Below are 17,338 nucleotides of genomic sequence, written 5' to 3' on the forward strand. Positions count from 1 at the left end.
TTATCTTTATTCAATTGATATTTTATTGTATACAACTTAATATTCCTAGAGAGTCACTAATGAAAAAGATTGTACTTATTTTTTATGTACTTCATATTTGGATCCACATGATTTCAATCCATTTTCAGAAACTAAAAATTTGCCATAAATAAAAATTTGGCATAAATAAGGATCCTCAAGAATATGTGCCACCAACTTATGAAACAAAGGGAGGAATCAAAGCTGTTTTAATAATGGTGCCTCACTGGAATCAGTGATTATTCTCTTAAAGTGACTGTTGTAAAGGAAACTGATTGTTTGGATAAGTATGTTGTGACATTTTTAATTAAAACTATTAAGACATTTAATTAGTATTTCTTATGTTTTCAGTATCTAGAATTCTGAATTAAAGATGATTAAAAGTGTTATCTTTATAGGTGAGTTTCTCCACAATCTTTCCTAATGCTCTTGTTGAGTAAATTATTGGGCAGAGTAAAAGTATGGTGCTTATTACAGAAAACTAGGTTTGGTAGAGTGGGGCTCAAGTAGGTTAAAAAAATTAATGTGTTCATCTAAGTATCTTGTTGATTCCTAAGGAAGCACCTTTGACCCATTGCTATTTTCAAATTTTATAACAAAGAAAAACCCCAACTCATTTGGCAACCTTTTGTTTAGCTTTTAAGAGCTAGATGAAATCAACTAGCTAAATATTATGGCTGGCAAGTTACTATTGATCACTTCAAAAGAATAGAAATCTCTTCAAATTTCAGCATGATTTGATTGCCTACAAAGTTTCAGATGAGTCATCTAAGCATTATCGGGAAAACAGCATTTAAATTTTTGTTAGAATTCCAGAAAGGCTGAAGCTAGGGAAAAAAATTAACCACCAATTTAACATGTATAATAGTATACACATTGTATATTGGAGTTAAAGGTGAAGCAAATAGTGTCCTCAAAAGCATTTCCCAAATTTCAGTAATCTCCTACAGTTATACTTACTATTTTCTTTCATGTTAAAGATTAGTCTTGCACCCTAAGTCTCTATATAGGAGAGGCTTAAAAGATGGGAGATTGGTTGAGCATGGGGGAGGCCTGGAGCTATATTTGCATAGAATTTATATATTATTTCTTACCAAACCATGGAGAGAAGTGATTATAAATGAGATACCTGGATTATTACGGGGTTAAAGCTCCTCAAATTCTCCCACAGCTAATACTATTGTTTCTAAGCAACATCTGTAAAATTACTTGAATAATAATACACTAGTGATGTATTTTAATGGTTATTAAATAAAAATCACCTATAATCTTGAATTGTACCAGGATTGTGCATAGCACGTTTTAGCAGCTACTGTTGTAGAAGATTTAAGATATGTACAGAAATAGCTGACCTGAGAGACAAAGAGCTAACAGCCATTAATTGCTATGAGCAAAGTATAAACAAATCATAAGAGATTCAAGGAGGGAGAAACAGCTTCCAGGAGAAAAGCATATACTTCTATCATACGCATGCTTACATTGAACAAATACAACAAAGGGCTTTGGCAAACTCTGCCTTCATAAACTGTGCTGAAAGCCATTGTCAACACTTCCTCACCTACCTCATCTTATCCTGTACAACATCTGCTTCTTTTAAAAGACGTTATGTACTAAAATCTTCAACTAGAAACTGAAAATCATGATTTTTCTTTCAGGAGGAGGAAGGAAGGGAACAAAACATGCCTTCTGTGATTTTACTATAAAACCCACTGCTAATTAAAACTACGTATTTAGCGTAAGTGAAGAGCAAAAAGGGCGGGCAGCAAATGGGGATTTCTTGGACAAAACCACGCTCCTCTGTGAATTCAGATTAGGAATGTTATGTTGACTTTTGAACATTCTGTTCTATTTGAAACAGCTGGGGCAGCAAGGAAGCCTGTATGTTCTACAGAAACCCAATCAGATGAAAGAGAGGCCATGAAATGCTTCTGGTGTCTACACATGGAGAGAAAATATTGTGTCAGACTCAGCTTTGAATTCCAAACATAAACTTTTAGATCAGGCTTTGTCTAGTAAACCTGGTCAGCTTCATACAATACTATGTTATGGTCTCAGAAACTGTGGACGTTGGTCCTGCTGGATCTCGAAAGGTTTGTAGAAATTGGATTTTTTTTCTTTTTACTTAAATTCTAGTTAACGCACAATGTAGGATTAATTTCAGGTGTACAATAGGGGGAATCAACACATCCATACATCACCCAGTGCTCATCATGTCAAGGCCACTCCTTAATCCCCATCACCTATCTCACCCATCTGGTTGCCATGGAAGTAAACAGCAGGAGATCACGGTAGCCTTGGCTGAAAGGGAACCTGCCTCCTATGCTTCCTGCTAACCCTACTCTCCACCAGCAGGGGGGTTGTGCTGGATGTCTCACCGCCTTCTTACAACAGCAATAAAATGAGAGAAGTCAGTTGTCAATATGATTCTGTTATCCCAACAGATAACTTTCGGTCAATACTAATGCAGTCAGGGTTCTACAACTGTAATGCTAATAGTGATCCTGTTCCAAACAAATGTGCACAATACTCTTCCCTGTGCCTTGTCATTACAAACCTCTTTTCAAAAGCCTTTGAAGCATCTTTCTTTTCTCTGAACACCAGCTGCAATGTATTGAGGCTTCCGTTACAGTAGTTATCCTTTTGTCTTTTGCACTACAGTTTGTGTGAAGGCTTTGAATTCCTGAAGGTTGGTAATGACTTTTCTTTATCATGTCATTGCCTCTAGCCCCTAGCAGAGTGCTTGTATATAGTAGAGACCCAAATGTTTGTTGAATGTTATAATTAAACAACAACAAACACGTATATCCTACAGTTAAGAAATGGAAGCTCCAAAAAGGCAGGGAGCTTTGTCTCTTTTGTTCACTGATGTGAACCGATGCACCTAGTAAGTTTGTGGCACATAACTTACACTCAGTACATATTTGTTGAATGCATGGATAAGTATTATGAATTTCCAAAGAGCCTGGGAAGTACTTATTTGACTGGTAAATAAAGAAGAGGAAATATTATACATATGTGTAAAGGAAGAAAGACTAGATTGGCCATTTCCCCTTTCTTTAGACCAGGGGTTGGCAAACTTTTTCTTTAGAGGGTCAGATAGCAAATATAGGCCTTTTGAGCCATTTAGTCTCTGTTGCACCTACTCAAATCTGCTGCTGAGTGTGAAAGCAGCCACAGACAATATGTGAATAAATGAGTGAGGCTGTATTTCAATAAAATTTTATTTGCAAAAGCAGCTGGCAGGCAAGATTTGCCCCACTGGAGGTAGTCTGCTGATTCCTGCTCTAACACAATTATGCAAGAATCATCTATTAGGATGAAGACAGAGAGGTAACTATTCCCTCTGTAAAGACCATGCCTTCTGCATCTTTTTACATCCCGCATCCTCACCTCTAACAGGTACGTAGTACAGGGCTTTGCAGTGTGGTAGCTGCACAGTATGTTTGTAGAATTAAACTGAATCCTACAGCAAGTGATTTCCCAGAACCACAGTTGTCGGTAGAACCAACAAATTCAAGTTGCTGCAATGTGCCTTTTCTTTGAACTCTCCTAGCAAAATATGTGGGAAGTTAATAGCTGCAGAAATAATGTCAAATAAAACTAGGACACCTTCTCTCTTGATAGAGTACCAATGCCTCTTACTTGAGGCGTATTCTTTAGGATGTCAATAATTAACCAGAGGTAGCTTTTTTGATTATCCCTGAAGCCAAGAAACGATTAACCACTGTCTCACTGCCCATCTGAGCTCATGCTTCTTTTGAAACTTTTTCAATGAATTATTTTCACAAAAAGCACATGAGCAAATCATTGTTGGTATCCACAACTGACCAAAATGTGCTCCCACATTTTCTCTCCAATGACTACAAACATATATTCTCATGAGTGTTAAGTTAGATGACTGCATTATTTCAGGCCAGACATCTGTTACAAATGGTGATAGTCTACATATTCATTACTGAAAAGGATCAATGTTTTAAAATGTTTAAGTAATATGAATGTGGAACAATGTCATCATAAAATGTGCTTTGTGCCCTTTTCTTATACTTGAACTACGTATTTGCGACATTTTCAACTTTTTCTAATTTTGCTAAGTGGTGGCCTCACTTACAAACCAGGCCTGATTTCCTCTTCCGCTGCAAATATAATTTTTAAAGAGAACTCCAACAAGATTACTTGCCGAACATGTTACCCATTCATAGCTTTGCCGTATGCTGTTATGGAAATTACAATGATGTAAAGCAATCTGGGTGTCACGAGACGGTACTGATTCACCTGATACCATATCTAACTGTAGCGGGAAATAATGCTTTAAATGTTTCATTTGCATCTAGACCTCTGTTGAACTAAGAGACATGTACTGTGTGTGTATTTTTGGAGACAACTGACTTTCACATATTAAAAATATAGTTCTACATTTGGTGCTAGAAACATGAAGGTATATGAGGTCCAAATATACACTATGATAGCTTAGTGTCAAGGACATAGATTACTGAGGTCAGGCAGATTTAGGTTTTAACTCTGGTGCAACCATTTAATCGCTCTATAATCTTCAATGGTGGAAGAGGAAAACTAATGGTGCCAACCTGTCGCTGGGAGGATTAAATGAGAGAATGCTTATATAAAGCCTGTGACACCTACAAAAAGAGCAACTTATGTGGTTGGCTCAACAATGAGTAGTTATTACTATTAGCTACTGCTGCCTAACTCTTGTGCTTCTGTTGAAGGTTAGGAGAAGACCCTATAGGTGGTGGAGAAATGCTTGAGTATATGGGACCTGTTGGGGATGCTGGGAGCTGATTTAGTGAAATGAGGATATGCTATAAGAGACAACAAGGTCACTGTTATCATCAATACCAAATGACAAAAAACAAAGGGAAAAGGGCACAGAGTTACAGGATGCCCTTTTCACAATGAGAGCATCACTAATGTGGCATAAGTGTGTTGTTTTTATTTGGGATGGTGCAAGTGGAGAGCTCATTTTAAGCATGCTAGGGAAGGGCTTATGAAAATGAACACTGCCTTTATATCCACTGAGCATTCTATCCAATTACATTCAGAGGAGGGAAGAAGCTTCTTAGAAATAATTATGTTTGGCTGTAATAAGTGAATATATACAGTATAATGAATATTCATACATACTGAGGTCTGTGAGAATATAAAAAAGACAGAAGAACCTTTGCCTTTTTTTTTTTTTTTTTCTAAACTGACTTGGGAGTATACATTTGAATATAGATGGATTCTCTCTAAGTCAGTGTTCTGAATGGGGGACAAACTAGGGGATGCTGGGCAGTGTCTGGAGACACATTTTGATGCCATAACTTGTGATGGAAGACGCTACTGGCATCTGGTGAGTACAATCTAGGGATGCCGCTAGATGTCCTAGAACGCGTAGGACAGGCTCCATCACAAAGACCTATCTGGCCCAAATGTTAATGCCAAGGTTGAGAAACCCTGCTCTAAGCTAAAAACTGTTCAGGGTCAAGTGGGTTTAAAATCACCCACACCCCAGATGGATTTTGGGGAGACTCCAGGGAAGGGCAGACTTTTTGTCAATATGGTCAGATGTTCCCAGGCTCCTGTGTTGATTCCACACCAATGAACCATATGCTGAAGTAGATGAATGGAGTTCATATCCTCAGGGAAAAAAGGACTATAAATGCCAAGACTGTAGTTTACAAAGTACTATGTGTTACTTGACCTTCTGGAGACTTCAGCACTGACAGTGGCTGGATTTACACACAGAGGAGGGCAACTACCTATGTCAAGTCTCTGGCCAACCCAGAGACCAGGGGTTTCCTTCCACACAAATTTCCTAAACAACATCAAAGCCAAGAGACAACATATTAAGCAACAATGGCATAAAATTAAAGATAGTTCCCATGTGCAAATTTACAGGCAAAATCTTTGGATTTTTATTCTCTACTCCCACAAAACTGAAGAGTAATATCTTTTCTTTTACAACTACCCTTACATGAACCCTACAGGGGTAGCCTAGCAGGTTATAGGCATAAACATGGGTAACGCTCAAAAACTGAAAATGGATACAAAGGACATTACTTTGGAGTTTTTGACTCCGTACTTGGTATCATCTCGGCGCTGCTGAAGAGATTCTTTGTGAACTCTGTATTTAGAATATCTCCCATCAATTCTCTCAGATAAACTGCAGGAATCCTGAAAAACAAAAAAATAAAAAACAGCAATGTCAAAACCAGGAGGTGAGAGGAAAATCAGTACTTGAATTGCACATAAGAAAGTATTGATAATTATAGGTGGTTAGGGAAATATAGGGGAATTACAGGTTGCCAAGGAGGAAGAAGAAAACAGTCTCTGGATGCTACCTTAAAAATAAAAACAGGGTCCCACATTGGTATTTGTGTCCTTTTTATACTAGTCCTATGCCAGTCTGAAATGGTCGACATCCTTTAGCTGAAGGGAAAAAGGTTTAAGTAGCAGTGAGTTGTCCAAAGATGGTCATTAACTACACACTTTTGAATGTTGTGTACTATCTCTCAGAGCAGTATCTGACACCAAAATATTCTATGTTAAAAAACAATGTTATCTTTGAAAGTAGAGTCCTCGTTCATCACTAATTCTTAAACAATATTTTACCTTTTAACCAGCATATCATGTTGACTTTGAAACTGAAGGGTATTTCATCTGCCCTCAAAAGAATAAAAAGATTCAGGTAATAAAGAAATTAAGAAAAGTTTTGGGGTCATTCATTCATTCTTCTTCCCCCCTCTCTCCTTCCCTTCTTCCCTTCCTCCATTTTTTGGGGGGAGAGAATGGAACACAGCAGTCACGATACCCAGTTACTTAGACATTTCCATTATGAATTAGGGGAAAAATTAGAATAAAATGAGGGCAACTGATTTGCATATGTAAGAAAAATTATCTATGGGATCTCATTCCCCAAATAGTCCCAAGGAACTTATTGAGTGTTCAAGCTGGAAGGGGTATTAGAATCCCAAAGTTCTCATTTTTTATATATAAAAAGCTATAGCCCAGGGAAGTTAAGAATGATTTGCCCAAGACTAGGCAATTTGTGACAGATTGGGCTTCAAGCCCAATGCTGTTTCCTTCCTACCATACCAAATATGTAAAGTTTAAATGTGGAATTGTAGAGTTGAGCCACTTCTTTCAAAATAAGTTTTAAAAAAAATGAGAGACACTATGACATGTTTAAAGAAAAAAGCCAAGGCTATCTAAGTAGGATGAAATATGTATTTACTATAGCTTATATTTGCCTAGAGTCATAGACTGTAGCATTTTTTTAATTTATTATTTAAAAGAATTTTTTTTAACATTTATTCATTTATGAGAGACAGCACAAGCAGGGTAGGGACAGAGAGAGAGGGAGACACAGAAATGAAGCAGGCTCCAGGATCTGAGCCGTACAGCACAGAGCCCAACATGGGGCTCGAACTCACAAGCTGTGAGATCATGATCTGAGCCGAAGTCAGACGCTTAACTGACTGACTGAGCCACCCAGGCACCCCTAATAGACTGTAGTATTAACAAGAAATATACATGTGAAATACATCTTCATATATATGCTAGTGAGGCCAATATGAGTAGGAACCATGCAGATAATATTGTATAAGCCCCTCATTTTAGGGATGAGGATATAAGTAAGATATTAAGTAATTTTGCCTGGTACATGAGCTTGGATCAGAGTTTACATCTTTGGGCTCTTGTTGACAGTATCCTGATTTTTAGAATTAAAAATCATTAGGTTGACTAAATAAGCTCTTTTTAATCGTAGAGATGACTTTAGAGTACATAGAGAGTGGGTTTCAAGCTAGAGGCAGTAGGGCAAAGAAAATGGGTTTTGTAGTTAATACATGGAACTAGGTCCCAGTTCCAACTAATTTACATATTCCGAGCTTCAGTTTCTTCAGCTGTAACTTGGGGAGAGATAGTGCCCATGAGTAGCATGTCTGAGGATTTTTTTTTTTTTTTAAGTAATATAGGGTTAGAACTTAGCTACTGCCTGCTGCATAGTAGTGCAGAATACTTGCTAAATGAACTCCTTTCCATTTCAAGCTAAAGGTTTCAATTTTAATGACTAATATTGGAAAGTACAATTATGAACTTTGGAAAATATTCTCCCCCAAAGTTTCACTATATAGGCATCTTCATATGTGTGTATATATAAGCTAGAGTTGGAGATAATCACTAGCCCATACGATAAAAAATAATAATAAAACCTTTTGGTAATAGTATTGAACTTTTTTCTTTCTAAGTTTATTTATTTATTTGGAGAGAGAGAGAGACAAAATCCCAAGCAGGCTCTGCGCTGTCAGCCCAGAGCCCAACATGGGGCTCAAACTCACGTACCACGAAATCACGACCTGAGCTGAAATCAAGAGTCAGAGGCTTGACTGACTGAGCCACCCAGGTGCCCCAACAGTACTAAACTTTTAAATTGTACTTATGAATATCTTGTTCAGTGTAGACCCTGGAGAAAAGGTGAGCTGTCACTAGAGGCTAAATTATATTTTTATGCTGGTATAAGATGACATCGGTTTCTCAGTGACAAACGCCACCTGTTGCCTGCCCTTCCTTCCCTTAGATGACTTCTGTTAGCTACAGAGAAAAAAGCAGAAAGTATATATATGGGTGTAACATATTGCCTACTCTCCACATTGGGTAATACTAGGGTGAGTGGAAATCACATCTTCTTGGATACTAGTTTCATAGTCCTTTGACAGGGATTTAGAATGCAAATACATGGGTGGGCGCCTGGGTGGCTCAGTCAGTAAGCATCTGACTTCGGCTCAGGTCATGATCTCACAGTTGGGGAGTTCGAGCCCTGCGTTGGGCCGTTGGCCTCCATGCTGACAGTTCAGAGCCTGGAGCCTGCCTCGGATTGTGTGTCTCCCTCTCTCTCTGCCCCTCCCCTGCTCCCACTCTGTCTCTGTCTCTGTCTGTCTCTCTCTCTCTCTAAAGAATAATGGGGCACGTGGGTGGCTCAGTTGGTTGGATGTCTGACTTCGGCTCAGGTCATGATCTCACGGTTTGTGGGCTCGGGCCCCACATCAGGCTCTATGGTGAATGCTTGCTCCGAGACTGCTTTGGATTCTGTGTCTCCTCCTCTCTCTGCCCTTCATCTGCTCGCACTTTGTCTCACTCTGTCTCTCAAAAATAAATAAATGTAAAAAAAAAAAGAATAAACAAGCATTAAAAAAATGCAAATACATAATTAAATCATGAGAAAGAATTGAAACTTTAGCAAAATGTACTAGAAACACTTGGATTTGTTCTATTTGTTATAGTCTAGATTTCTGGATATGTCAGCTCAACCCTGGATCCCTTTCAATTATGTTTAGTTGCTGAACTATCAAAATATGCTAAGTGAATTGATGTTAAGATAGTGCAGACCTTGAGAGCCACATCGTATCAGTGCCTCCGGTAATCAATATGGCATGATCAGGCTATATTTCCTACTCACTAGATTCTCAAATAATATGTTAGATACAAACAAAACCTAAATATAACATGTTATATTTTAAAGCCAATGTGAAATAAGAGGTTCATGGTTTTCAAAGAGAACTCTCACCATTGTTAACTTCAGCCATATTGGGCCAGAAAATTATAAATTGCTAAAACTGTCCATTGTGTATTCATCCCAAAAGGGATATTCTCTGGCCTGAACCTTGTTTGGTAGGACTGCTGGCAGGGATAGTTGTTTTGCATCTCTCCTCTATGAAAACTTTAAAAGTTACAATAGGTAAATCCACACATGTAGTTAATCTCCTAGATATGGAATGATTTGTAGACTTCTATTAACAAATAGCATGAGATGTAAAATCTAAAACTGTGGATCTGAATTCAACTATCATAGTATGGAAATAACCTGTATACCTTCATGTCTCTAAAACAAACAGTACTCTGAAAATCTGTAATTAAAAAAAAAAAAGAAGATAGTTCATAAGGTGAAATTGCTTATGAAAAAAGCTGTCTAGGAGTATTACTCAGCAATCAAAAAAGAATGAAATCTTATCATTTACAACTACGTGGATGGAACTAGAGGGTATTATGCTAAGTGAAATTAGTCAGAGAAAGACAAATATCTCTTTCTCATATGAGGACTTTAAGACACAGAACAGATGAACACAAGGGAAGGGAAGCAAAAATAATATAAAAACAGGGAGGGGGACAAAACATTATGAGACTCTTAAACATGGAGAACAAACAGAGGGTTACTGGAGGGGTTGTGGGAGGGAGGATGGGCTAAATGGGTAAGGGGCATCAAGGAATCTACTCCTGAAATCATTGTTGCACTATATGCTAACTTGAATGTAAACTAAAAAAATAATAATAAATTAAAAAAGCTATCTTCAGTGTAATATGTAACCTCTTTTGAATCTTAGGTTTTTCTAAATTAAAGTTAAAGCTTTGGGAGGCCAAATGAGCTTCTAGTGTGAGGGTAAAAGTCTCTATTTTTCCTCTAATATGTAAGTTCCAGTATTTTCAATCCTGATTTAACAAATATCAATAAATTCTGATAAGATGGAGTATTAAAAATCCCCTATGTTTTTTTGGTCTTTCCTCCCTCCCTACAACTTTCTTTGCACATCAGGAAGATGTCAAATGTTCTCAGTCAGATAAGAATACTGAAAGAGACAAGCCAACTCTTTCTCACTCTGAAGTCTTTGAAATCTTCTAGTAAGCTCAGTTTCTCAGGCACAGACTCCAGATGGTCCAAGGCCACTCGGGTACTCTGAAAAAGAAAACATAAGGAAACCAAACATTATAAAAAATTGATCAATACTCTCAGAATCCAAGTACTAAAAACCACTTGTACCCAGGGTAGAAGCAGTTCAAGCTATAGATTTAGAGAGTCAAATAAGAACAGATATAATAGTATTTCTAAGATAACTGTATCTTTTTAATTCAGAAGAATTATTTCCTTTCACGAAGTATATGAGATGCATTTGCAAAACTGACTCACATAAAAACTCTTCCTGGATAATTATTTTCAACTGACATGCTATGAAACTTTCTATAGAGTATTTCATATTAATATTAATTTACAAACCTGCTTCAGTGAGCATCAGAAATAAAGCACCAAATAATATTGAGGGATAGATGAATTTGCAGTTACCTCTCTATGGAGCATATTAGAGATCCTCACATGTTGCCATTACAAAGAAGAAAAGAGTTCTCAACAATTATTTTAGTTCAAAAGGAAGAGGAGGTTGTCATAAAACTTTGGAGAAGCACCTGAAATTAAAAAATTGCCACAGGGACACAAAATCCTGTTGATTATAAATCAAAAACTTAGTCTTTGATGAGGTGGTCACTGATTTACACCCACCAATATAAACATTAAGAGGGAATGATCTGAAAATTCTTTCAAAGCCAATATAAACTAAGAAGTGGCGGAATAACCTTGAGACCAGAGACTGTATCATATGCATTTCTGCATTCTTAGCCTTGTCACAGGGACAGCACATCTCTGTATCCTCAGTCAACAGATATTAGCTTTTAGATTTAAAATGAGTTGCAATTATTCAATGAAATAAACCACAAGTCCCATGGCTGATGCATGGGAAGAAAGTGCAATGCCCTGCAAGAACCTGAACGTAAGTTTGCAAAGAGTTGTTGAAAAGTTATTGGCCACCCAATATTCTATGTGCTGCTCCCTTACATCTCCCAGGTGAATGGTTCTGAACAACCTAACATGAGTACAAGTGACATGTCTCACTTATGAGCTGAGTCAGTTAAGAGCCTATGTGTCCCATCCCAGCCCTGGTCATGAGGAACTCGGAGGCCACAAGCCTCAGATGACATAGCCACAAGAGAGGAGAGCCGCCAGTCATATTGGACTTCACATGAGTGACACATCAACCTCTATTGTGTTAAGCCATGAGATTTCAGGGTTTGTTAATGATTACATAGCACAGTTGCCTTAATTATTGAAAATAATGCCTGAGAATTACATAATTAAAATGTAGGCTAATCAAGTGGTCAAGTTTTTTTTTTTTTTGGTTTTTTTTTTTTGGTGGGAGGAGGCTCCAGATTATATGAGGATTCTTTTTTTTTTTTTTTTTTTTTTTTTTTTTTCCTCAGAAGTTCAGTTTCCCTGGAACTAGACAGGGTTAGGAACTGGTGTTATCATCATTTGGTATACCCACTTACACTTAATCTTCTATTTCAAATCCTCTCTCTCATCCCAATGCTGTTGCCTGCCTTCACTTCCAGTACAGAGCTTCTCCAGAACATATGCGTACAGCTCTGCAAGGTTTGTGTTGGGGTAGGGATGGAGACAGAGTTGAGGGTCTAACTCTTCCTTGCAGACACTTTTGATATACTCACTTCCACCTTCTCCTTCTGTAGAAAACAGTACATCCAATTCAAAAGCATCTCTAAAATTCTTCAGGGTGAATGATATTTGCTTTCCATCTGTATCCCCTTGATAGGCACTTGGGTTTTAACTTCTCTGTTTTGAGTCATTTTACCATTTTCCCTTCCGTGTTCTCCATCTTGGGAGTTCTACCTGTCTTTTAGCTGTCAGTGCATAAATCGGTGTTTCTCTCTCTTTATATTCTTATTTCTCAAGTGTGATTTTTGAGAGAAGAGCAGAAACACCCTCACATTACCATTTTGAAACTGGAAGTCATATGCGCTGTTTCTTCAAGTTCGTAAAAATCTTCTTTTCCAGTTCCATTTAAAGGATTTAGTATTTTCTTCCTTCTGCTTAACATTTATATGCTTGCTAGTTTTTTTTTTTTTTCCACATGTGTTCACTTAAAGGCCCATGCATTTTAAATGGCTTCATTTGTTTTTTCATATGTAGGAAAGATTCATCAAAATGACACGTTTCTTAATATAGGCCCCAACATGTAGGTTTAGGAGAGCAAGTAATTTTAGCCACCATATGTGTTATATTCATTTCAATAGTAAAATTCCCCCAAGAATTATATTGGCCCTTTAACAATAAAATACAGATCAATGCCATGGTGAATTCAAAGCAAAAATTTTTTGTATGTCAAATAAAATCTTCTTCATAAACAATGATTCTAATAGCCTTGTAGTTTGGAAACTTTATTTCCCCCTTTTTTTTTTTTAATCCCATAAATCTTCTCATTTAGAAGTGACCCTCTGAACCAGGGAGAAGTATGGTAAACTCATTTTGTTCTTAAAATAAGCAAATGATTTCTTTCCCTACTGTAAAATTCAGCATGTTATGCAAATATTTTTGCTTCAAATTTTCAATCAACCAGGTGGCTGTGTGAAAAAATTTTTTTCTTTCATATTTTCACATACTAGTTTATTTTGACTATTTGATAGTTTTTGGATGCATATTCAAAATGGCAAATATATACATTTATATGTATATGTATACATATAAATGTATATATGTATATACATTTATATACATATATACATAAATGTGTATATATTTGAACCTTAAAAAATCACTGGCTTCTACTTTCTTAAGTACAGTTATTTTTCTACTCTCCTCCTCCACCCCCCACATCTCCATTAAGGTCTTTAAGCTTTCTCATCATCTTATTTTAGTTATGGCTTACTTATATTCCTTTCGTGTGTTGTTTCTAAGTATCTTAGCATCTTCCTCAGTATCAGAAATTGTTTCTGATACACAAGCCTTTCCCTTCATCCTCATAGTCTCGTCAATCGGGTAACATCAAATGTGTATCTAGGTATCACAGAAAGATCCACCAGACATAGATGGCACAGGTCCTGTTCTTTAAGAGCTTTTAATTCACTGGGGGGAGAAATTTGCACATGCAAAAGATGTAAGAATTATACAAAGAAAAGTGGACTGAATTTATTTTAAAGAAATTATATATATAGATGCTGAGATTTTTAAGGCATCTGCAATGGTACAATAGGAAATAATGAAGACAATGAGTCCAGGCCTGTAGGTATCTCAGGTCTCATAATTTCATCAGTAAGTGATATTTGGGGGGAATATATTTATTTTCTGTCGATGTCTCTCTCTGTATACATGTGAGCATGCTTAAAACCACCACTCTGGCATACAGACTTAAGAGTATGCATATTCACAAACTTTTTTTCTTTTTTAATAATGTGAGACTGTCTTAGGCATTATGATTAGAGTCCGCTCACATTACATGTCACTTCACGTTCACTTTTCCCCAAAAGCTAGCGGTGCTAGAAAAAGGGGACCATTAAGAAATGAATAGTCTAAATAAGGAACTTGTTGGTTTTTAGATGCCATAAAGATCCATAAAGCATGTTAGTTTCTAGCGCAACTTGTGCAGAGTCAGGGAAACTTTTTATTTTTTAAGTTGGTTCATTATTTTCTGCCTTACACTATCTAATGCTTTAAAGGGCACAGACAAGTCTCCACTGTTAGAATGAAGGAAATAATTTCTCCAGTTCATTCAGAAATGGCACCAGCAAATGACAGGTGTTTAACCTGTCTTTAATTTTCTTATTGATTTTCTAGAACTAAATGGGACATTCACAAAAGGATTTAAACACTGTTTCTCTTTTGAAAATGTCAGTAGATATTAAATTTCATATCAAAATTGAAAACAAAGAAAAATTCGCAATTAAGAGTCCATTTCATAAAGGACCAATACATTGTGTATAATGCTTGGTTTATCTCAGAAGCTAAAGAGCTGAACTTCCACTGAGCTAAGAGTGGTGGCAAAGCAAATGATCAATTATTCCTAATTCCATTTAGTGGCATAATGAAAGACTGAACCATAAAAATGTAACTCAATTTCAAATACTTCTTAGCCCTCACCCCATGGTATGATGTAGTCACTATTGCTATCCCCATTATACAGATAAGGTAACTGAGAACCAAAGTGTGAATAACCTCCTCACAGTCATGTTGTGGAAAAACTGGGATGCGAATCCAAGCAGTCAGAGTGCAGATATGGCAGTGTTCTTGTTTTCATTTTTAAAGTTTATTTATTTTGATAAAGAGAGAGAGTACATGTGCAGTGGGGGAGGGGTAGAAAGAGAGGGAGAAAGTTCTGCCATGTCAGTGCAGAGCCCTAGGCAGGGCTTGATCTCATGAAACATGAAGTCACGATCCGAGCTGAGCAGGCACTCAACCGACTGAACCACCGGGCACCCCAGCAAAGTTCTTATTATATAAATATGTTCACGGTAAATCACCAGAATCTGTAACACTATTTTATGTAAATTCCTACTCCCTCTCTAGCTATCAACTTTTAGTACTAGAATATTGGAGCTATGTCTCTGATGGGCTTATTTATGGAAAAGAAGTTTCAAGATGAATGCAGGAAGAATTTCATCTAGCCAGGGCCGAAGTCTGTGCCCAAGACCACGCATCCAAATATACAAGCACAAAAGGGGTGAGGATATTCTTTCTGTTGATTAGAGGAAGCTAGGTATGAGATTAAGTTTTATGACACCAACACACCCATTTCTTTTTTCATAACATGGAACAGCAGCATAGCACACGATCTGGCCAGGGGAGGTGCTTTGATGAATGTTGGCTGAATAAAGACAAAGGCAGCGTTACCACTCTCTGATCAACCCACTGAATCTTGGCTTCTTTATTAAAAACTCAGCAGCAAAAGTTTGCTGTTTCTCTTCTCTAGACTAAGGCAAGATCAAATGGTAGAAACAACAGTGAAATTCAGAAATCTTGTCCATTAGGCTCTGTGGCTTGTGCACCTACAGGTAGGTTTAGATATTAATCTGTTGAAAAGGGCGAAGAATAAGCAGGAGATCTTCCTATTCCAAATCTTCAAACTGCCATGTAGCTGAGCGGTTTGTACTGGTCTATAGTGTATTTTTCTTTAGTTGTTCCTTTGTTTCCAACTACAGGGAAATTGAATAGTGCAGTATGACAACATAAGTAGCAGCAATTAGGAATTAGAAAGGGGCTTCACTGCAGTTGTTAGTTTCCTGTCTCCTGTAGAGAAAGCTTAAAGAAACAGATTTAACCATGGGTATATTTTAGTAAATATACTTCTCTTTGTAAAAATGCACCATGTATTTATTTTTTTCTTAGCGTAAAACAACTACCATTTTCTTAGGGTGCTACTGAAATCATATGTTTTGAGGTTTAGATGATAAATAAAGGAGATGCTATATTTTTATTTTAAAAATAAGTGTGTGCATTTTTGGCACTATACAGATGTTAAATAAACAAGGTTATGAAGCAGTTTATTTGGGTTCAAAAATGCAATTCTATTTCATTTGGAAAGAGATCCACTGCAAAACTTTCTTGACAAATGGCTGAAAGGTGGTAAGAGGACCTGAGTAAACAAATTTCAAGGGGAGGAAGGGTGAAATCGTAAAAAGGACAGACTGTCTGCCTTTTTACTTGTGGAGACTCTATCCAGCACAGCTGTATTGGCTTCACAGGGCCTTCTTTTCATTCAAACCGTATCAGGCACTCCTTGAGACCAAAAGGAACAGGAGCAGAGAATAGGCCGGCAAAGTCATTTTGTTGACGTACAGCCTTCAAGGGGCCCCAGCACTCAAAGTTGCATGGATTTCTCGAATATCAGAAGAGTCTTCTATTTCCAGATTGTGTACTTTAGGAGAGTTCTAAAAATCAGACACCCACTTAGATAGAAGTGTTTATGTGTATCTTGGGGTAAGAGGGTAAACAAGGTTTGTTAAATAAAAACACCGGTTCACGTGGCAATATGACATTAGGGACTGCATTTAAGCTAAAATCCAGAAGAATTTTTGTCAACGACAAATCCTATTTGTCTTCATTTAACACCATTCTAGTCAAAAGTAGATCTCCTTTAAAAAGCTCAAATTTATAAAATTTGAGAACAGGTAGCCTAATTTCATTGGAAAACTTGAATAAAGAAGGCTTTCTAGATCTTTTCCAATTCTCATTCACAATAATTTTTTTAAGCAAAGAACTATAAGAAACTGGATCTGCCATAATAGATTACTGCTTTGTCATTTTAAGACAGAACTGACCATATAACTATATGTTATAGTCAACCCATGATCTTATTTTTTGCTTAATTGGGAGAGCTTTTTCAATAATAACAAGAATGATATTACACTGTATGTTAACTGGAGTTTAAGTAAAAACTTGAAAAATAAAAAGAAATAAAAAAATAATTCACTTTTTAATTTGAGAAAACAAAAACAAAAACAAAATAAACCAAGAATGCACTGAGGAGAAGGGAAGACAGAAGAAGTAAACAAACATCTCTCTTCCCCTTGAGATTCCTGAAATTGCCTTTACATATTTTTCTTGCCACTTCTTGAGATAAGGGAAAAATAACATATGAAGACAAACTAGTGTTCTCTCTATGTCCTTACAACAGGTTTACAAGCAGGGGGGTCTTGAGATCCACAGTCTAAT

At 36.9% G+C, this 17,338-nt stretch overlaps 1 protein-coding gene across 9 annotated transcripts in view; it reads right to left on the bottom strand.

Moving 5' to 3' along the window:
* The window catches only part of CEP128 (centrosomal protein 128), a 388,434-nt gene that overhangs the window by 15,776 nt on the left and 355,320 nt on the right, over nucleotides 1-17,338 (bottom strand). For 4 of the 9 annotated variants that reach the window (XM_042990256.1, XM_042990257.1, XM_042990254.1 and 1 more), the window contains 2 exons: nucleotides 10,667-10,744; nucleotides 6,076-6,189 (listed from right to left, as the gene is read on the bottom strand). In XM_042990256.1, coding sequence (XP_042846190.1) covers nucleotides 6,076-6,189; nucleotides 10,667-10,744 — 192 coding nt within the window. Of the gene's footprint in view, nucleotides 1-6,075; nucleotides 6,190-10,666; nucleotides 10,745-13,559; nucleotides 13,757-15,175; nucleotides 15,820-15,884; nucleotides 15,926-16,187; nucleotides 16,555-17,338 lie in introns of those variants that run through there. The other 5 variants (XM_042990260.1, XR_006219018.1, XM_042990259.1 and 2 more) reach the window with 5 other exon arrangements.

The sequence above is a fragment of the Panthera tigris genome, chromosome B3, assembly GCF_018350195.1.
Source record: "Panthera tigris isolate Pti1 chromosome B3, P.tigris_Pti1_mat1.1, whole genome shotgun sequence".
NCBI classification, from domain to species: Eukaryota; Metazoa; Chordata; class Mammalia; order Carnivora; family Felidae; genus Panthera; species Panthera tigris.